The sequence below is a fragment of the Ostrea edulis genome, chromosome 8 (genome assembly GCF_947568905.1).
Source record: "Ostrea edulis chromosome 8, xbOstEdul1.1, whole genome shotgun sequence".
Taxonomy (NCBI): domain Eukaryota; kingdom Metazoa; phylum Mollusca; class Bivalvia; order Ostreida; family Ostreidae; genus Ostrea; species Ostrea edulis.
In genome coordinates, this window is record NC_079171.1 from 45,171,317 (window position 1) to 45,194,666 (window position 23,350).

The 23,350-nt window shown below is 36.6% G+C and overlaps 1 protein-coding gene and 1 pseudogene across 1 annotated transcript; both read left to right on the forward strand.

Moving 5' to 3' along the window:
- The first annotated feature begins 8,871 nt into the window (after positions 1 to 8,871).
- On the forward strand, positions 8,872 to 12,688 carry LOC125661371 (uncharacterized). Its single transcript, XM_056146235.1, has 2 exons — positions 8,872 to 9,302; positions 9,422 to 12,688. Exons 1-2 carry the CDS (start codon positions 8,884 to 8,886, stop codon positions 9,453 to 9,455), a joined length of 453 nt encoding a protein of 150 aa, XP_056002210.1. The 5' UTR covers positions 8,872 to 8,883; the 3' UTR covers positions 9,456 to 12,688.
- On the forward strand, positions 12,611 to 23,146 carry LOC130046603 (uncharacterized; annotated as a pseudogene).
- The last annotated feature ends 204 nt before the right edge of the window (positions 23,147 to 23,350 follow it).

The window sequence follows — 23,350 nt, forward strand, 5'->3', positions numbered from 1 at the left end:
TGTTGTCAACCGACATGACAAACACGAAATTCTTAAATCAACTGTGGACGATGAATATTGTTTAGACAAACCGCCGAACCCGTGAATCGTCACAGATGGAAATGGCCGGCCTCTTTATGAAGTAAAAGTGTGATGAAATGTTTGAAGTGCAAATGATTATGTTAGTTACTAATGATTTATTTATTTATAGTTACATATAGTGCCTCATTATTTGTTTTAGTGCATACGGTACAGTTTTGTATATTCATTTGTAATGCTAATATACATGTACATGTACAATGTAAGCATAGGCAAATACACTGCACACGTATATTTCAATTTTAGAGCTTTGAAATACATGTAAATGTTAACATTATCATGATTTATTTACTAATGTAATTGGTTAAATCCATGGTAGAATGTGTTTAATTCACTACGCATCAATAAAGTAAGCATGTTGGTTACTTATGTAAAGATGAAAAATATGTGATTCAGTTATCCGGACGCTTCATTTATCCAGACGATTTTGCTGGGAAACAAAGTGTCCGGATTAACGAGACTCCACTGTATATGGTTTTTTATATTCATACATATTTTGATCTTAGATTAGATCCACCCCTTTATTTACACCCCTACACAAAGGTACACTTACAATTTATATACCTGGGGCCTTTGGTCATGGATCTGAGTGTGGTCATTTTGTATGAAGGGTTTTTATTGGTCAGTGATTGTCAAGTTGCATTTGGTTGGTTTTCTCGGTTCTATAGTTTTACCGCCAGTTTTGAGCAGTATTAATATTATTCACAAGCTAGGAGACATTTGAATTGACATGATGTTTAGAAAGTTTAATACTGACAGCAGACTACAAAATCCTTGATTTCTGTTAAGTAACATATTTATACTAATTCCGATCAGGATTGATCAAATTCATTAGTCATAGTATTTGTTACGGATTTCAATATTCAGAGATATCGAAAACAAATCCTAGTTTATTCGAATACCAAACTGGAACCAGAATCGGACAGGTTCACCATGACAAATTAAGACTAGAACGGAGTTCTCCTATCAAAGAAAATTGGGCAATTCACCTCGTTGAAGTTGTGGTGAAGTTGAAAGCATTGCCCATCTTTTAAAGGTCATTGAAGTAAATAAAATAACAAAGAAAAAATTAATTTTTATTTAAGGTAACAATAAGTTTTAAAACTTATATGACTTTCAGTTTCTCTCCCTTATAAGTATCTCCGTACACCCTCATATTGTCGTCCCAGCACTGGTGAAATCTGTGCAGTCCTGAGTGAACAATATACATCTTCTCATTAATCGTTCGACGGACCATATATACGTCCACAATCACTGAGTAGCTGCGACACAGTCCGTGCACCCTCTTTGTAATCTTGCCAGCACTGGTGTAGCCTGAATTCCAACCTGGCTTGTTTTCTTCTCTGATCCTGAAGAATCTGCTCCTTGCTGACGAGTCGGAATGTTAGATCTACGATGTTCGCCTCTCGCCGCAGAGCAGGAACAACGATATAAAACGACATGTGTCCTCTGCCAATGTCGGCATTTCTCCAGGTGTGGTAAGCTAAAATAGAAGGAAATTGTATTAAAGCAATATCAACTTTCAATACGAAAATTTTATGTAAATTTGTCATTAGTTTTAAGAAATATTCTACGGAAATCATGCTTTGTGCATTTAGCAAGTCTGCTGCTGCTTCTTTTGAAGCCTTTAGTATTAAATAGGTTTTCTACCACAAAAATTTACTACCAAATTTTGTAAACGGTATATCAGTTCGTCGTGAAAACTTCGGAGGAAAAAATATTTGCACAACGTGTTAGAAATATTTACCTTGAGGCGTCTACATCGTTGTTTGTCCTGATGGACTGCCGATAGATATACCAATTTCTTGTATTCCATAGAGGGCTGTCTAACCAGGCGTTTTCAATGTATTGTACCAGGCTTCTCAATTCTGGTGAAGTGGCCCTTTGGCTTAATCGCAGAATTAGGCAGGTGCTATGTCCGCTGGTGGTAAAAAGGGCAGAGCCATCAGCATTCTGATGTAACGGTATCCCGCTTCTCTGACTGTATGTGGTCTTCAGGTCCAGTTCCTGTGTCTTCCTCCATACAGCCTGGGTGAAGTGAAAGACACAGCCTTTGATGGACACAGTGGGGAAGACTTCCCTGATGGCTTTCCACACCCCTGATAATGAAAAGGAATAATTATTGCATATTGCAAATAATTAGTATCAGAGGAATAACTATTGCATATTGCAAATAATTAGTATCAGAGAATATTTTGCCTCGGTTTCATATTTCAAACAATATTTCTCGACCTCCTACTATAAACACGAAAAGGCGATCATTATTGCTTAAATATAAAGGAGGTAACCAAAGACTATTTACAGAAATGTAGTTTTACTGTGTAAAGGTTGTTTCATAAAGTTTGATAATAATTCAATTTTATTAGCTGATTTGAAGAGCTGCGTAAGTTTAAAAAAAAACACTAAGGTTTTCATTCTAATAATGTATGATTAATTTAACAAAATCCTTAATTGCTTGATTGTACCTTTCTAAAAATCGGAGACAGCACCCTGAACTTCTGGTTCTACCCTGAGTGTTTCTTTCAACTTCTGAATAACCTGTAAAACAAAGAGTTCATAAACACATTTAGCTTGCTACTGCTATTGCTAAGTTAATTCCACACACATGTGAGATTGCAATCTTACTGATTCAAATTAGAAAGTAATATTAATCTCTACATAGCATGGTTTAATTGAATTCATTATTTTAAAATTATCTTGTTATTAGCATTTGTACGTACAGCAATGTAGTTTCTTGTCTTTCTCTGCGACATGAGGACAAACAGGCGTGGGACTTGTTTGTTGCTGTCTCCCTTCCTGATAAATGCATGGGTGGACCACAGTTGCGTGAATGGTTGGGGGTGACCTTGAACGTTCCATCACAATACCAACGTTTAGCAAACCGAAGAAGTCGGAGCTGTGTTCGGGTACCAAACATGAGATGTTTCTGGTCATCTACATGTACGTCTCATTCTAATAAAACTAAAATTATTACCAAGGCAAAGCATAATGAAATTCCAAGACTGCTTTTTCAAAATTGTCAATTAGAAATCATTTCTTCCCACAAACATCTTGGTCTCACTTTTTCCACTGATTTAAAATGGTCTATGTATATCAATGATATTGTAAACAATGCGTATAAAATCATTATATTTAGAAACGGGTTTAAAATTCACTACAATCTTGTACCACGATATTTAGGCGATATCATTGACAATTTTCGAAAGGATACATCGCGCTACAATACTCGTTACGAATATGACTATATACAGATGTACGTCCTAGAACAAACCAATCATACCTTTTTAGCTCTTCTGAGCCGAAGGCTCAAAGACCTAATGCTATGGCCATTTGTGCGGTGTGCGTAAACTTTTTAGAAAAAGAGCTATAACTCAAGAACCCCTTGGCCAATTTTTTTCAAATTTGTTACAGGGTATCATTGGCCCAAGGGCTTTCATACATACTAAATAGAGGGATGTGACCCTTTAACAAGGGGAGATAATCTGGAAAATACAAACAAAAGTAGTGGTTGCTAAAAAATCTTCTCAAGAACCACTGGGCAGATTATCACCAAACTTACACATAAGGATGAGGATATGTTGTAGATTGAAAATTGTTCAAGGCATTACCCTGGGGCAAAGGGCGTGGTCTCAAGGTCACTTCAAAGTTGACCTAAATTTATATTTCCTTAAATCTTTGATATTTTAGTCATTATAAGGACTAGGATCATCAAATTTTGACAGTTGATGCATCTTAGGACCTTGTGTCAAGTTGTCTCAAAAGTAGGTCACGGTGACCTACTTTTTGAATTTTGCAGGTATTTATTTTAAAATTAATTTTGATGCATATCTTGGACACTTTGAAGCCTATGATCATCAAAACTTGTCAGTTGGTGGATCATGGGACCTTGAAATGCGTCAACTGAAAAATAGGTCACCGTGACCTACTTTCTGAATTTTATGGCTTATCATTTATAGATATATTTTAAGTTGTTATTTCAAATACCGAGAGGTTTAGAATCATCAAATCTTGTAAGTCGATGCATCTTGAGGCCTTGAAACATATTTATAAAAAAGTAGGTCACAGTGACCTACTTTTTGAATTTTGCAGATATTCAAATTTCACATTTTCAATTTTAGATGCATATTTTGGGCACTGTAAAACCTAGGATCATCAAACTTTGTCAGTTGATGCGTCTTCAGTCTTCGGTTTGTGTCGACCAAAAAGTAGGTCACCGTGACCTACTTTTGGTATTTGACAGCTAAATTACTATATTTCAGACACTATTTGACCTACAATCATCAAACTTTGTCAGTTGATGCATCTTGAGTCTTCGGAGTGTATCGACCAAAAAGTAGGTCACTGTGACCTACTTTTGGCATTTGACAGTTATATTTATATATTTCAGTCACTAATTGACCTACAATCATCAAACTTTGACAGTTGATGCATCTTGAGTCTGCAGAGTGTGTCGACCAAAAAGTAGGTAACCTTGACCTACTTTTGGAATTTGACGGCTATATTTATATATTTCAGATACTATTTGACCTACAGTCATCAAACTTTGTCAGTTGTTGGGTCTTGCATGTTCGAAGGGTTTCGACCAAAAAGTAGGTCAACTTGACCTACTTTTGGAATTGGACGGCTATATTTAAATATTTCAGATACTATTTGACCTACAGTCATCAAACTTTATCAGTTGATGCGTCTTGCATGTTCAAAGGGTGTCGACCAAAAAGTAGGTCACCTTGACCTACTTTTGGAATTGGACGGCTATATTTATATAATTCAGATACTATTTGACCTACATTCATCAAACTTTTTCAGTTGTTGGGTCTTACATGTTTGAAGAGTGTTGACGAAAAAGTAGGTCACCTTGACCTACGTTTGGAATTGGACGGCTATATTTATATATTTCAGATACTATTTGACCTACAGTCATCAAACTTTGTCAGTTGATGGGTCTTGCATGTTCGGAGTTCGCTGACCAAAAAGTAGGTCACCATGACCTACGATTGGAATTTGACAGCTATATTTCAATATTCAGATACTAATTGGCTTAAAATCATCAAACTTTGTCAGTTGATATTTCTTGGGTTCCAAAAATGTGTAAACCAAAAAGTAGGTCACATTGACCTAGTTTTTTTGAATTCTTAGGATTTAACTAAAGATTTAGAATACTAAGAGGCTAAGAATAGAAATGGTGGGGTTGTACAATTTATCAGAAGAGCGATTCTAGGCCCTTGGGCCTCTTGTTATTACAACATTGCTTGATAAGGTGTCATCTTACCCTCTTTGTATATTCTTAGCCATCATTGCTAATTAGCTTAACATTTTTTCTTTGTGATTCGTTCTCCACCAGACGATATGTAACGGGAACATGAGGTAGAATTGTGACTGGGAGGTCTGACTCCAGTATCGATCTGTAATTTTAATCTGTAATTTAAACAAATTGTGACTTGAATCTCCGGATGTTTTACGTTTGTATGTTTGATAGATTGATCACTCATTAGTTATGTGCTTGTGATTCGCTATATACACTGTTCGTGATCTTCGCCTTTCATACATCTGTACATGGTTAATGGTTTGATAGAACAATTGATTATTAACTTACTGCTCAGCGATTTCTGATTCGTTGTCATCGTTCCGTCTTGAAATGTCAAATGTGGCCGTCAGGTCTGGTAGATTGGGATTCTCTGCAGATTCCTCCGTCTCTAGTTGTGATGGATTGGGGTCCTGTACAGATTCCTCTGTCTCTAGTTGTGATAGATTGGGATCCTGTACAGATTCGTCCGTCTCTAGTTGTGATGGATTGGGATCCTGTACAGATTCGTCCGTCTCTAGTTGTGATGGATTGGGATCCTGTACAGATTCCTCTGTCTCTAGTTGTGATGGATTGGGATCCTGTACAGATTTCTCTGTCTCTAGTTGTGATGGGTTGGGATCCTGTACAGATTCCTCTGTCTCTAGTTGTGATAGATTGGGATCCTGTACAGATTCGTCCGTCTCTAGTTGTGATGGATTGGGATCCTGTACAGATTCGTCCGTCTCTAGTTGTGATGGATTGGGATCCTGTACAGATTCCTCTGTCTCTAATTGTGATGGATTGGGATCCTCGGCAGATTCCAAATCAACATCTGGTTCGATAACGTAGGTCTTGTTGAGGTCTGCACTTGTATTTATCGTACTTATGTCTGAAAACTGAAAACGTCCATATTCAGTCTGCACATCTTCAGAGTCCTCAATGTGTGTGGAATGAACAGGACCACTGAATGAAATAACAGGAAATATGCATGATCAGATTGATACCAGGTACAAAGTGGTTCGATGTCCAAGTCCCTGTGACTGGCTTTGAGGAGTCTGTTGCTGTGTTAGTCCACAGTACTGCAACTTTACTCTTTGGGGCGACATTGGTCGGAGGAAATTCTGCATTTAATACTTTATACACAAAGTCGGAATAACCGTTGAGAGGAGGATACCTGGATGAGATAGCAATATCCATAGCGTCTGCCGTGGCTATAATAGTCCATACGGATGCGTATTGACCTGATGTGTCTGTCGTGGCTATAATAGTCCATACGGATGCGTATTGACCTGATGTGGAACAATCAATGCATGCGTCTTCATAGGACGGAGAAACGGTAAGAAGGTCTTTAAAATCTTTGCGGTCTTTAAAATATTTGCGATTTCTGTACATGTCACTGTGCAAACACATTTGGATACAAGTTCGGACACGAATTTGGGTAGAGTAGTGTTCATGACCGAACAGCAACAACGATATGGCATTAAAGAAGCAGTTGCCGTTTGCGGTAACACGTTTTGGTATACGTTGGTCGTTGACTCGGTACTTCTGCAAGATTGCATAACTGTTGTAGTCTGTCGGCTCTAGGCTTAAGTCAGTGTTGATTGATTCTGGTAAGGATTATGTTGATAAGAAGGTCGACTCTCGTCGAGTTGTGTACACTAGGTTGTCAAAACCAGACTGGGCAGCCTAAAAAATAAGACATTAAATATTTAATGTTGAGCTAATAATAATAAAAAGAGGCCATTAATTTCTTGTAGTTAGAATTAGAAAAAAAAATATTTTTCGTTTAATACATTTGGATTTGTCATCGATGATCTTTTGATAAATATCAATTTATAATCTTTATTTTGTTTCAAGTACCGTATGGATTATCTGACACGCGCAATTGAATTTATAAGTTGATTGCCAATTCACAATAATCGTGTTGATTATCACCGGGCACGAGGCAATTTAAAATTAATTGTTTATTAAGACCAAAATAATTATACTAGCACGAGGCACTGACAGTAATTGAAATAATTGTTTAGTATCTCCAACATAATTACATAATTATAATTAATACCGTTCTTAATTTGTAAGTAGTTCTAATTTAGCCGATTTATTATGAATTTGACTTTTATATTGTAATATTTGAAAAGTTTAATTATAAAAAAAAAAAAACCCACTGATAAACGTAAGGGAGTGACATCGTAGGAATAGGATGGTCCTATTTCCTCCTGCAAGCAATGAGAACTGAACTTTGAAACCTTGGAACATGTTAGGAACAAAATGTCATCTAAGGATAGGTTCTGACAGCTCTAGTGGTACCAGGAATTGCAAGAATCGCAACAGACTGAGTTCTGCGTACAGTTACAACGGCAATCACCACACGGCCAAAAGGCAGATCTTGCGAGATAGGAAACTTTGCGCTTGCGAGGCATTGTGATCGTATAAGGATAAACTATATATGCGTATTCAGAAGCTTTTGTGTTCGATTTTGAATGTGCATATACTATTTCCGTATTATATGGACTTGGATTTTTGAGTAAAAATTTTAACCAATAAATAATTTAACCAATAGCATTTGGTGTAAAACAAACAATATGGATATTTCGTTAAATGATCAAAACAGTAAATTATTTGATGCCGCCGATTGCACAATCATGAGTCTTCTTTACTTTCGAATTATGAAGCTTATTTTACAATCTACCCATATCTGCTTTGCAACGGTCTCGATCCAGTAATTAAAGTTTAATTCCTTTCCTTTGATTTAATAATTTAGCCTATCGATCATTGATTAACTATGATTTTTTTTTTTAAATATCAGTTAAAATCATTTTTTTCTTCTTTTTTTAAAAACTTTATTTAAATATGAAATATACATTTATATGTCGTGACTCCGATGAGCAGGAAAAATTAACCGAGTTATCGATCTAGAAATAACTCTTTTATGTATATTGATACCATTTCAAATAATATACGACGAAATTGTTCAGTTTTCTGCGTAAATAACATAGTTTTAACCAATATTTTATTTTAAATTCTGTTTTTGGGTCTATTTATTGTGTTTTGGGGTATTCTTGGGTGTTTTGGGGTAAATCTACGAGCCGCCAGGTAGATCTACATATATAACCACAAAACAGAAATTGACTTATCAAGAGGCAGCTATTGATTTAGTATATATTATATCATATCTTAAAATATTGTTGGATTGATGCTTTGCTATCTAAAGCTTAAAGATATACGTATATACTTTACAGAGAGATAACAAGTCATATAGATTTAACACACGGTTTTGTCTTCACAGCATCTCATGCATGTGAACTCTATGATTTATCGCTCTTCATCATCTGTCGATACTTTTGCTGAGATATACCTTTAGAGAAAAAGGCATTTGTAATCAAAATCAATTTATTTCATATTCATTCATCTATATTTGGTCATTTCAACCAAGGGTACAGTATAAAGAAAGGAGAGACAAACTCTACCTAGTGCCGAGTTCACCAGGGGCCGAGTTCACTAGGAACCGATTCGAATTAAAGATGGCGGAAAGTTCTGTCAGTTGCAGCTCCCAGTCTACATTTGTAGACAGAAAATCTTCCGATTCATCGAGCGAAAATACTGTCACGCCAAATCATAGTTCTCCAAGTTCAACAGAAAATTACGTCCCTTCTAGAACTTGTGATTGGACTAGAAGTTTAATTGATAAACTTGGACTGCGTTATGAATGTAAACAACCACTTGAAATCGTAATGAAACACATGGCTAACTTGGCTCATCTTTTTCCGGACGAGGTTGATGCTCTCGAGGAAGTGGCGAATAAACTTGGTTGCAGACTTGGATGTGTGGGTTATTTTAATTGTGAAAGTTTGATTAATATTCCCGTGCACGGTCTCTGCTTCTTGGACCAGATTGATATATGCTTACTACAAAGGAACATCCCATTCGAGGAAATAGACATGTAAGTACGGCTGTTTTAATGGAGGTTTGGTAGCGGCCCCTATAAATTGAAAATGTCATTCCAAGTTTTTTTTTGTTTTTGTTTTTTTGTTTTTTTGTTTTTTTTTTTGTTTTTTTTAGGATTCAACAGGTTAGGAACACTTCACCTATTTAAAGAGACACTACAGCTCATTTTGCGGAAAAATCATGAAATGACAATTTTCCTAGCGCTTTCTCAATTTTTGTTGCATTGTTGAAAGTATGAACTTTGCGAAAATAACACTTATCTAAAGTTAAAAATTATCGTTTTAACATAAAAATTAATACTTTTTGATGTCCTATGCAAAAAATATCGAGTCTCCTCCTTTCAGTCTTCAGACGCATGCGCATAGACAGTAAACAGTGCAGCATGTCGTCCAGTGAGAGAAAGTGTAGTTGATAGATCTAGAATTTTGACAGATTCTGTGAGAAAAGAGGTGAAAATAGAATGAGATAAAACTCATACGTGAAATAAAATTTACCTTGGTATCAGTTTGACCGTTGGAAAACAAAGAGCTCGGAGAAACCCATGTAACTCAGTGGCGGATCTAGGATTTCCGAAGGGGGTGTGAAAGTCAAAGATTAGCCACAGTAATCGGCCATTCTGGTGCAAAATTTGGATTTTCATTCACAATCTGTGGCGTAAAAAGGGAGGGGGATCCTGTCCCCCCCTCCCCCCTAAATCTTCCATTGAGACTAGCTGCGAAGACACTACTTTTAAAAGCAAGTGCTATTTTTATCTGAACACGACACGTGTTAGTTGTAAAAACATCGGTCAATGGGAACATAGAAGGATTTCTGTTGAAATAATGATTTATATAATTACTTATTTTAAGGAGCAGGGAATACTCTTATACTTGAAAGGTGAGTGTGGACCCCCTTGAAGGGAAATTTAAATAATTTCCTACACAACACCTTTGCTGTCATTCAAAACCACGTGATGTAAATAAGCATTCAAAAGTCCGAGTCAGAATGAAGAAACCTTTGAATTCCGAACGATCTTCAAAGCGCAGTTGAGGGTAAATTGATGCATCCCAATTGTTCAAAATTGTCAGTATCGATATGAATTTCATCATTTTATCAATACATGTTTTAAAAAACACTTTATTAAAATGTGGAAAATGAGCTGTAGTGTCTCTTTAAGAAGTGAACAGCACTTTTGAACTGTTCTGACATGGTCAATATGAACAGATTTGGATTTGAGGCAAATTCTAGGAATCACACTAGTGATTCACTGAGAATTTGCCTCAAATTCAAATCCGTTCAAATTGATCATGAACAGCTCTGAAGTGCTATTCATTTCTTTAATATATTTATATATTCATTTACTAAATTGCCGTTTGTTTACATTGCTTCTGTTTTGTTGCATAAAACGAACCCCTACTTCTGTCACAGTCCTATTGTGCAGGGTTGGCAAAAAAGTGGTCAATATGAGTATTGACCGGGCCGGTGGTCAATACTGGTTAAAACCGGTCAATAGTGGTCAATACTGGTTGATTGAAAATTGTTTGGTCATTATAGTCTGTGTTGTGGGTTATTTTAAATGTTTCAGTGGCCATTATGGTAAATACTGTAATTCATAACATGTACTATCAGTTTATAATATACTTGCAAGTCATGATATTAAATAAATAATGTAAATGACTCAATTAAATAGGGGAAGATATAAAAGTTTATTGTAAAAATTAAAAACTGTTTCGTGGCCGTATTACTTTGGCACTGACAAGAGCATTGCAGTCTTTACATCTTGCTGTGGTCTTGTTGTTGTCCTCAACTATATCATAGAAATTCCAAAATGTTTTGTTGAAGCCATAGATAGTATGATGGGGGAAGTGTTTTCTATTTCTGTTCAAATTCTTTAGTTTATCAAGAACTACCTATTGTTTCAAATCTTCATTTAACTGTTAAATAAACATTTTAGGGGGTGTGCTGGTGATGTTTTCATAAACAATAACATGTACACTGGTCCTCTCTGGTCCCAGAGTATGCTAATTAACAACTGTCAACTCTGTTTCCTGTGCTCAGGTACATCTCCTGCTCTGTACATTGCAACACATTGTTTATCTACAGCATCAGTCACCCAATTCATATTAAATTACTGTGTTTATTTAATGTCCTGTTATTCTTAATCTGTCCAGGTACATGTATAAGAAGATCCTATTGTCTAGTTATGCTATATGTGACCCTCTTTTATAGTTCTGAAGATATTATGGTCACAGTTTCAGCAAACCATTATTAAACTTATGAAATTACATCTAATTATATAATGAAAATTATTGATAACCAATTGATCCATATATAATAATGAAAAGGCTTGATTTATCTTTGCAAAAAATATACAAAAATAGGAAAATGGACAGTTTAAATCTCAATTGACCAGTATTGACCACTTAGGGAGTATTGACCGGGACGGTTAAAACCGCTGGTTAAAACCGGGGGCGGTTTTAACCAGCGGTTTTAACCGGTTTTATCTTTATTGAAAACCGGGGGCGGTTTTAACCGCCCAACCCTGCTATTGTGACATATATGTCAACACATAGACATGACGTCACACTTCGTTTCGCCCTGCCTTTATCAACATTGCACAGTGCACTGTATTTTGGTAACCTTACTACTTAGGAGACAGCAATATTGGGATGATAATCCACGTAAATTGACAATCTTAATCCGAGGTGTGACTTGCGAGATATTTGTAACACAATTCATGTATATTTTTTCGAATCGTTACGCTCTCTCAGTCGCGTGCTTTAAACTAGTTCATAGTCAATATGAACGGATTGTGTCGCACGCTGAAATTGGTCGGTTCACAGAGGAAAATGCAATTTGTAATATAATTATAGCGAGATATTCTTGCTAAAATGTGATTATCCCTCTTTAGCGAGAGAGTAAACATTACTATAAACAGGTGTTTTGCATCTTTATTGAAAATAATGGCAAGTCCTATGCAACGCTAAATAAGCTCGATACATGTACTCAACATGACGCAAATTGTTTTTATTAAATTGACAATAGTCAAGAAGTTGCATATCAAAGTTGCTGCATAAGAGGGAAGCAGTCTGAAATCCAGTACACATCGTTCGTGTTTTTGTTTTGATTAATATAATATTTGCAGAAGTATCAGACATTTTAGCACTTCTTCTTTTCACGTGAAAGACAAAGAGGTGTACTCCACGGGTGTTTTTCTCAGTTGTACGGGATATATTCACTCTCACTAGAAAGGGATAATCGCATTTTAGCGAGAATATCTCGCTTTAGGGGAAGTGTTCCCAACCTGTTCAAGGGCCAGGAACTATGAAGCGTTAGTTCAATTGAGTTGGAGTAACTCCTATGGTGGAATGATTATAAAGTATGAGACGGTCCCATCTATAAATTGCAGGGGCGGATCCAGAGGGATGGGAGTCGACTGAATATTTTGTTCAGAAAAGGTAAAAATAGCGCATTTTGGGGATGGATTAATCTCGGCTGAGATTCGGCTTGGCTGAATATTTCAACTGATGCCTTCACCTAATATCAGACAGGGTTCGAAATTAACTTTTTCAAGCACTGGTCTGTACGGACTAGTCACTGTTGATGTTCACTAGTCCGCAAAGCATTTCACTAGTCCGTCCAGTACATCATATTAAATGATCTTCATTTTATTCAATAGTATTTAATGAAACCAAACACATCACAGTTGCAAACAGTTTAATTTCTGACACCTACAGAAGAAAAAGAGACCACCATATTTTATTTCGCATTCAAGATCTTCAGAAGCATACAATACTAACCTCCAAGTTAATCCTTTTATAAACGTCCATAAGTGCGTTTGAGAACGACGTTCCTGTTGTTTTGGTACTCAGATCTTAGAGTCACAGGAGTTTGAAATTTAATCAATAAAGTCAATAAAATTCACTCGATTGACCAAGTCATGAGCTATAGTGTTATGAACTACTGTGTTAGAGTCGCGAATGACGAGAACATGTGTGCACAAACATGCATGTTCTCAGACCACACTACTTGCATATTCTTGCAACTAGAACACATTCTTGTGATGTGTTCTCGGCGTTCGGAATCAACCGGAATTTGACAATTTGTGCATGTTCGAAGAACGGCGGTCTCGAATGCACTCCATGTGTTTGGAAGATCAGGATGTCATAGTCACGCAAACACTTAACAATGCAGGTAATCGACCATAAGTTCAAACATCTAAGAGACTCGGACAAATCTTGCTAAAAATCTTTACCATATTCAAGATTGATTTCCAGATTTTCACTAGTCCGTACAGACTAACTAGTGCTTTAGAGAATTCACTAGTCAGACACATTTTTTACTAGTCTGGGACGTACGGACATGAGTTAATTTTGAACCCTGTCGGAGCAGTCCTTCATAATTCATGTCTGGAAATTTACTCTCAGCTTCGACCGGTTCTAGCAATTAATGTGCACTTCATTTCAACTTCAAAATATTGCTGTACATATCCTCTACTTTTCATATACATCAAATTTCTCTGGTGAAGCATACCTCCTTATAAGATATTGAAATGATTTTATTTTAAGAAATAACAACATACATTGATTGTAAATGTGTTTGAACTTGTGTATTGATGAACTTCAATGGCTCATTCACCACTGTGTGTATGTCCATAATGACGGTCTAATTGATGCCTCATCCAAAAAATGCATCTGCATGTAATTGTAGTTGAAAAGAGTTCTTAAAAAAGCCTCGTCCCTTTGTTCTTGGTCTTGTCTTAAAGATTCGGCTGGAATAACCGTCAACTTTCTGTGAGAAAATTATAGCTTGTGTTTCACTGCATTCAATATTTTCTGCACAGATGGCACATTGTTTACAGTACATACTTGATCGTCCAGTAATTTCTGCCGAATTTCTTTACAATAAATTGACGGCCTTTTCCATTTCTGATATTCGATAAATTGAAGAATGGTTTCCGTGATTTTTTGGGGACGTGGAGAACTTTTTCTCTGTGATTTTATGGTTTGGGTTCGCAAATACTTCTTAACAACTGTTACACCAACACATGAATGTATGGTTCGCGCGGTTTTTGCTGCTATAGCTCTGTAGCTTTTACCACTGAAATACAGCTGTATTATAAAATCTCTCTCTTCCTTTATAGTTTGTTTCCATCTGGCCGCCATGTTTTCAAATGCCGACTACACTGGTATAAGTGAATTTGGGCTGACTTATACATATGGACCAATGAGAGTTTCTGTTGCATTTCGCAATTGTATAATTACAAACAGATTCAATTGTGTCGTCATACAATGTAACACTATAGCGGCCAAAGCGTTCTAATTCAAAGGTGAATTATGATAAAGCATGTCAACTGTTGAACTGTAGAGCGTGCCAGGGTTTGAGTTCAGCAGGGGTTTTAAATTTTTTCCAGATTACTTTCTACTAAAACAGCATTTTTTACTATACTTAAGCTGAATCTGAAAGTTTTCAATTTCAAAATATTGTATGTATCCTCCACTTTTCATCCACATCAAATTCTCTAGCATTCTTCTTAAAATGGAAAAATAAAATTTTCAGCTCAAATCATCTCTATATGTCCCTTTAACTGTTTATTATATGCTTAAAAAGTTTGTATTAAAATCGATGTATTTAATTTTGACAAACAATTCTTGCATTTGTAGATTGCAGTATGCTACCTTTACGAAGAAATTTGGATATAGTCTGTGGTATATATACTGAAGGAAGGTCAGCATGAGATTTCTGAGGCCAAATACCAGTGCTTATTTGAAGAATTTCTTCAGATGTTTGGAATCAAAGTCCTGTAAGTTCAATAGTCTCCTCAACTCTATCTCCCGTGCTGTTAGACCGAGGCCTTATCTACACTCCCAATACCAGACCCACCAGCTGTATTTGTCCCCCACCGCAACGTGTTATGGGACCCATTTAGGCACCCCTTACAACAAGCAAGAGGTCCTTAGAGGGACCCATCCTAACCCGGATCCCCACGGAACTATAATTATGACATTTTCACATCTACAGGCATAATGTAATTTCATGACTTGTTAATACGAGGTAAGATTGTGCCATTCACTGGCTCATGTATGTTGAACATAAGTTATCTATGAAAGTTATATTAAGCAGATCTTATATATTCTGAGGAACAGTATACTGCAGGATATATGTGTTTACATTAGTTGCTCTCAAGAGAACAGAGTTCCTCTTTAAATGCCAAAAGGATGCGTTTTATTATAATTCTTCAGTGACCACAGATTCACAATTTCCCACCATGCAATCGTGCCCTTTGGGGATATAATAGTCCCCATTGGGAGTATTCTAGTTGTAAACAGAATACATTCTAGTTGTAAACAGAATACAGGAATTGAAATCAACTTTTTTTCCAACAAGCAAAATTTAGTTTTTACCAGCATTTTTCAATCGATTGCTTTTTACAAGAATTTAAGAAAACAAGCATGTCTCTACGTCAAATTATATGAAAGTAAAGTGCAATAATAAAAATAAGATTGAGAGTTCATTCATTTAATGAATTATCAGACTACATATCATTTAATGAATCATCAGACTACACATCATTTAATGAATCATCAGACTACACATCATTTAATGAATTATCAGACTACACATCATTTAATGAATTATCAGACTACATATCATTTAATGAATTATCAGACTACATATCATTTATGCACGCTGAGGGTTGTACTCGTGTACTTCAATTTTTCACTCACATAAAATTGCAACCACTTGTGATTTTTCACTCGCAATTTCAATTTTGAACTCGCATTTATCGAGTATTTCCCCTTAATTTCATTGCCTGCAGATAATGTATTGTACTTTGAGGAAAAAATATTTGACACACTGCACATGTTTGTTCCCCAGCTCATCTAGAATTTATTTTTGTTTCAGGGCACAGCCTGAATTAAACAGAGAATCTGCAGAGATATTTAGAAAAAAAGTTTCGACACAGGCAGATATTCTGTGCTTAAGTCAAAGAGGAGGCATTGTGAAATGTTCTCTGGCAATCTGTGAGGTACATATCTACATGTAATGTAAAGTGGTCATGCAGTTATGCATGTTATATAGATTTATTATTATACCCCCCCCGCAACAAGTTGGGGGGGGGGGGGATACTGGAATCGGGTTGTCCGTCTGTCTGTCCGTCCGTCCGTCCGTCTGTAGACGCAATGGTTTCCGGGCTCTAAAGCATTATCCTTTCCACCTACCGTCACCATATCATATATATGGACTACCCATGGGTAGAAGATGTTCCCTATCGATTTTGGGGTCAAAAGGTCAAAGGTCAAGCGCACTGGACATCGAAGTAGCAATATGGTTTCCGGGCTCTAAAGCGTTATCCTTTCCACCTACAGTCACCATATCATACATATGGACTACCCATGGGATGAAGATGTTCCCTATCGATTTTGGGGTCAAAGGTCAAGCACACTGGACATCGAAGTAGCAATATGGTTTCCGGGCTCTAAAGCGTTATCCTTTCCACCTACAGTCACCATATCATACATATGGACTACCCATGGAATGAAGATGTTCCCTATCGATTTTGGGGTCAAAAGGTCAAAGGTCACACACACTGGACATCGAAGTAGCAATATGGTTCGGTTTATCATGCCATTTGTTTTTTACACTGAGAAAAGAGGTAGTTTATACCTATTACCAACACCCTTTTGGAGATTGGGGTAAGCGGGGGGTATTCTTAGTGAGCATTGCTTACAGTACCTCTTGTTTTAAATAGCCTTCATGAGTTTATATGCCTCTGCCATTAAATGACTGGGACATATTGTGTTGTTACCAGTCCTGAAAATTACAATTTATGTCCCCATTCTTCTCAAATATGGTATGAAGCATCTTTGGAACAAGGGGGACATAAATTGTAATTTTCAAAACTCCAGCACCCCTGGGGCCTTAGGGGCAGGACCAAAACTGCAGCCAACAATTGTCTAATTTTCAAAAATCTTCTTTACAACTGCAAAAGTGTAAGAAAAACTAAATGCATAGTGATCTAGAGCAGGAAGATCTCTACCAAAATTGTAAATTTCATGATCCCCGGGGTAGGGGTTCTGACCCCAAGGTAGGGCCAAACTTTGTATGTAGTGTTTATATGTAAAACACTTAAATAACATCTTTTGATTAGTGATATTGTTACTACTTTTGTAAATTGAAACTAAATGGATATTTAGAAAGAGCAGGTAGTCCATTATCAAAATTGTAATTTTGATGATTCCAGGGGTAGGGGTTTTGCTATCAGGGTGGGGCCAAAATGGTCAGTCATTGAATGTATGAACAATAGAACATTTTTAACTTCTTGATAACTACCATTCCAATTCCTTCCAAATTTGGTATGAAGCAACTTTGGGACAAGGGGGACATAAATTGTAATTTTCAGGACTCCAGCACCCCAGGTTTGATCTGAGGAGGTACACTGTTTGTTTTTTATCCTTTATATAGTGTGCCCCGCAGGCAAGGGGGAGGGGGGGGGTAGGTAGTAGTCCCTAAAAGACAGTTCTAGCTATAACTAGAGCATTACAATATTATATAACATGACAGAATAACATAATGTATGTTAAAAAATATGTATTACCATGCTTCTGTTATGCATATTCTTCTGTTTTAATGAGTCAATACATGTTATAGAATGAAATGTGAAGTCAAATAGTGGTATTGCAGTTTATGAAAATCAAATTTAAAAGTATTATTTATTTGTTTACATCTAAATTGCTTTGTCATCTAATGGAAACATTTTCATTCAAGGTTATAAAAGATTGTTGTTCTGTGGATGAGAATGGTGGTCCAACAGCTCCAAAGTTGAGAAGGACACAAGACCCCCCAGAGAATGTCTCCGAGGAGAACACGAGTCTACCAGATGGGTTATCCGCCCAACATATTGGTCAACTCTTGACCTACTTCCACAGATCATTTTGTAATGAGGCGATACTGGGGATGACTGTGGAGAAAACATTAGTATGTCCATCAATTGGTTTTAAATTATCATGTAGAGCCTAATTTTGGTAGATTTAGTAATTGCGTCTTTATCCATGTTCAGTCATAGACGCGCTGCAAATTCTACAAACAGCTATTGATGACAAAGTTAGTGAGTGTATATGCTGTGCAGGCATTTTGACATCACTGACAGGGTGAATTCTGTTTGTAAAGATTAACTTTTTCACACATGACATGAAATAGAGCTATATGATTACTGTATCCTCTATCAAACCTCTGATGATGCCATTTTATTGAGAAACGCATTACCTGTCCTTTTTAGCTCACCTTAGCTATAACCTCAACTGAGCTGGTGTGTTGAGCCCATCTGTCAGTCTGTAAATGTTACACCTTTTTAGCTCACCTGAGCCAAAGGCTCAAGTGAGCTTTTCTGATCAAAATTTGTCCATCGTCTGTAGTTGGCGTCGTAAACTTTTCACATTTTCATCTTCTTCTCCAGAATCACTGGGTAAATTTCAACCAAACTTGGCCAAAAGCATCTTTGGGTGAATGGCTTTCAAGTTTGTTCAAATCAAGGGCCATGCCCCCTTCAAAGGGGAGATAATCACACAAATGCAAAATTAGGGTAGGGTCATTTAAAACTCTTCTTAAGAACCACTGGGCCAGAGGAGCTGACATTTACATAAAAGCTTCCTGGCATAGTGCAGATTCAAGTTCACCCGGGGGTAGGATGGGACCATGATAGGGGATGAAAGTTTTACATAGAAATAAATAGGGACAATCTTTAAAAATCTTCTTCTCAAGAACCACTAAGCCAGAAAAGCAGATTTAGATGATAGCTTCCTGACCTAGTGCAGATTCAAGTTTGTTGAAATCATGGCCTCCGGGGTTAGAATGGGGCCACAATAGGGGATCAAAGTTTTACATGCAAATATATAGGGAAAATTTTTAAAAATCTTCTTCTCCACAACCAATGAGCCAAAAGGGCTGAAATTTACATGAAAGCTTCCTGACAAAGTGCAGATTCAAGTTTGTTCAAATCATGGCCCCCGGGGGTAGGTTGGGGCCACAATAGGGGATCATAGCAATATATAGGGAAATCTTTAAAAATCTTCTTCTCAAGAACCATTGAGCTAGAAGATCTAAAATTACATGAAAGCTTCCTGACAAAGTGCAAATTTAAGTTTGTTCAAATCGTGGCCCTGGGAGAAGGTTGGGGTCACAATAGGGGTTCAAAGTTTTACATGGGAATAGAGAATATCTTTAAAAATCTTCTCAAGAACCAATAGGCCAGAAGAGCTGACATTTACATGAAAGCTTCCTGACATAGTGCAGATTCAAGTTTGTTTAAATCATGATCCCTGGGGTAGGTTGGGACCATAATAAGGGATCGAAGTTTTTACATACAAATATTTAGGGAAAGTTTTTTAAAATCTTGTCAAGAACCATTGGGCTAAAGAATTTTACACGAAAGCTGCCTGACATAGTGCAGATTCAAGTTTTAAAAATCATGTCCCCCCGGGGATAGGTTGTAGAGTTGGGTACCGCAGAAAATAAAGGTACCGCGGTATACCGTGGTATTTGCAAAATACTGCAGTACATACCACGGTATACCGCAGATTTAATCTTTTAATTTTATGATTCAATTTTAGTGGATTTTAGTTGTGATTTATTGTATATAATGGAGCTGTTAGTAGTTTATTGATTGTAAATTGCATTTAATTTATTGAAATATAAATGATAAGGAAAATATCTTATTTAAATCTTAAACCAATTAACAGAACAAAAGTAATAGTTTAATCCAAACATAAAAGTATATCGTACATACAATATAGCAGTGTCTCTGTATCATGACTAGAATCGACGGTGACTAGACTACTGACTGGAACGACTATCAAAATAATTAATTGGGGGAAACCTGTGGAATTTATTTGACACGATCTCAAAGTCTAGAAGTTCTTAGAGTCGCGAATGACGAGAACTTCTACATGTAGAATACGCCTGTCCACTCCTCTAAAGAGAATAACGAGAATATGTGCGCACGAACGTGTTCTTGTTCTTCGACCACAATTCCTACATTCTTGCACCTCAAACCCATTAACTCGGCGTTCAGAATCAGCAGGAATTTGTACTCGCGCGACAAACGGTGGTTTCGAAAGCACAAGTCTGCATCTGCCATTTTATTTTATTTTTTTTACTTGGGGTTTGCCTAATAGGCGGAAATGGTATTCGACCCACATAAACCAAACAACATAAAAACAATTTTTATAATCTACCTTAAGTTATATATTAAAATAATAACTTCATGAAATATTTTCTATTACTTTTTTCTTTAATTTTGATTTGTTTTCATATCATTGATAATCAAATCATCACGTTTTATACTTCGTATGTTTTACCGATTGTGTACAGTTATTAGACTTGCCTTTTATTGCATCACAACGAGGGAACGATGTAAATAAAGTGAATCACTGCATACACAAATTTCTTTAATTATTTTTTCTTGTTTCAATTTCATATTTTTGTTAAGAGTTATCAGACTTGAATATACCGGTATTTCGCCTCGTGTACCGCGGTACATACCAGTACCAAAAAAATACCGGTAATACCGCGCACCTCTAATAGGTTGGGGCCACAATAGGGGATCAAAGTTTTACATGTGAATATGTGAAGGTAAAGCTTTAAATATGTTGGGCCAAGGTAACTCAGGTGAGCAATGTGGCCCATAGACCTCTTGTTAAGTTATGTGGTCAAAGACCAAGGGTCAATCTACCTTGGACATAGGAAGATATTGTCTACTCAATATCTTGAATTGTTTTGGTACTATTATCAATTAAGCTATGCATGATAACCCTTTTGAATTTCGCACCAGGGGGTCACAATGAAGAATTTCTCTAAAAGGCTTCAAATGTCATTTCAGGTCACATTTTCAAGGTTATTTGTGAAGGGAGATACAATGGAAAAGATAAGGAGATCACGTGGATCAGTTAAAGTGAAGGAGGAGGAGAGACCCATTCTGTACTACAGCAAACCTTACAATTACCTGCTGGAAGCAGACAGGAAGGAAATTGTCAAAACACTTCTGGCTCTAACAGTATTGGAAAATCGGTCATACAAGTACCATTACCCACGAAAAAGAAAATCATAATAGGAGGTCAAATTTCTCATGGACAAAAAAGAAATTTAAACATCTTCTGCAGAACAGCAGTGCAAGTGTTACTCTGGTGAGCAATGTGACCATAGGCCTCTGTTTCTCTAAAGAGCGATTCATTTGGATGTTGGTCCTTTCTTTATTGTGTCGCCTGCGTTACGCAGTGGCGACATATAGGGATCACTATCTGTCGTCCTGCGTCGTCGTCTGGCGTCGTCGTCGTCACAAAAAATTTCTGTCACAGTTTTCTCAAGAACCACATGGGGCAACTCCCTGATATTTGGCACAGAGCATCAGTGTGGCCAACTGTATTGTGTAAGACATTTTCGAATCTGTCGCTTATCAACTTCCTGTTTGCCGGGACTTAGAATTTTTTTACAGCAAAAAAATTTCTGTCACAGTTTTCTCAAGAACCACATGGGGCAACTCCCTGATATTTGGCACAGAGCATCAGTGTGGCCAACTGTATTGTGTAAGACATTTTCGAATCTGTCGCTTATCAACTTCCTGTTTAGTGACAAAAACCATTTCAATAATTTACTTTTTCAACATTATACGTGATATATTACATATAGAATGAACTAGCAGGCGACACATGTCTTCTGGGGAAGACTTAATACTGCGTTTCAGCTGGTTTTGTCTCCCATCGCAACACTGAAGGGACACAGAAATACCGGTGTCCGTGCATCCATTCGTCCCACTTCAATTTGTGGACACAACTACTCTGAAATGGCTCAATGATTGTTAGTCACCATATTATGTAGTTTTTTGCTCTGATGATGGACATGGCTATGTGTAGCAATCTTGTTGAACAGGTATTGATCGTATATTGCACAAATACACATTGGCGAATCATGTGACTATGGCATGGTCCATTAAAACACGGGAAAATGGTGATGAAAGTCAACACAAGGGGAAATTCAAACGAATAACACGTTTATCAATAACGAATTGTTACATAACTTAATCAACATTTGAAGGATTTTCTCAGGAACAAATATATACTCAAATGGTAAATCTACATGTGATAGAAGCACAGAACATTGACACAGTATTTTGTTTTCTTTCAAAAACTTTCCATACTCCAAAACACTGTGTCGATATTCTCTGCTTCTATCGCACATAGGTATAGATTTGTTCCCGAGAAAATCCTTCTAATGTTGATATAAGATATATGACAATTCATTATTGATAAAGGTATTATTTATTCTGTTTGATTTTCCCCCTGTGTTATTATGTCATTTTTCCAATGCCAAAGTCGCTTGATTCGCCACTGATAAATGATAGGCAAATGACTTTCAGAGGAAGGTCACTCAAGGTCATTTTGTAAAGGTCAAGGTCATTCAGAACATGTACTTTGTATATGAATAAACCTTCATTTCAACAGTTATTGATGTATGGGACCAAGGCATCACAAGGTCATTTTGGAAAGGTCAAAGTCAGAACAAATATCTATTTAAAGAAAAAGTTCCTTATTTCAACAGTATTTGAATATATCTCTGTATAAGTAATAGGCAAATGGCTTTCAGACAAGACCACTCAATGTCATTTTGTGAAGATCAAATACCATGTATAAAATCATTTAAAACATATTTCAACAGTTGTTGATCATGGTGCGAGTCAGTTCGTCATATGAAGTAGTTGGTTAAATGCAGTTCAGGGAGCAGCCATCTGTTTTACTGATATTGTTTTGTCAATCTATTACTGGTGCTATTTTTGTTTGAAAGTTTTAATAAAAGGCAATATCATCATTTACTGTTTTTCTGCTCATTTATTTTTACACATGCTACCTCTTTCAACTCCCCAGGGCTGAAATCTCATGTGAGTATTTTTGGTAGAAATGTGTCGTGTCTTTCAAATTTTCACTTTCATGCGCTTCAGAAGAACCACATATCTAATTTCATCCACACTTTCCACAAAGCAGCCTTAGAAACGAGAAGTTTCTTTCAATCGAA

Coding starts and splice junctions, on each gene's coding strand:
- LOC125661371 (XM_056146235.1), top strand. CDS start 8,884: ATGGCGGAAAGTTCTGTCAGTTGCAGCTCCCAGTCTACATTTGTAGAC. Junction 9,303..9,421: donor CCATTCGAGGAAATAGACAT/GTAAGTACGGCT, acceptor TGTTTTTTTTAG/GATTCAACAGGTTAGGAACA.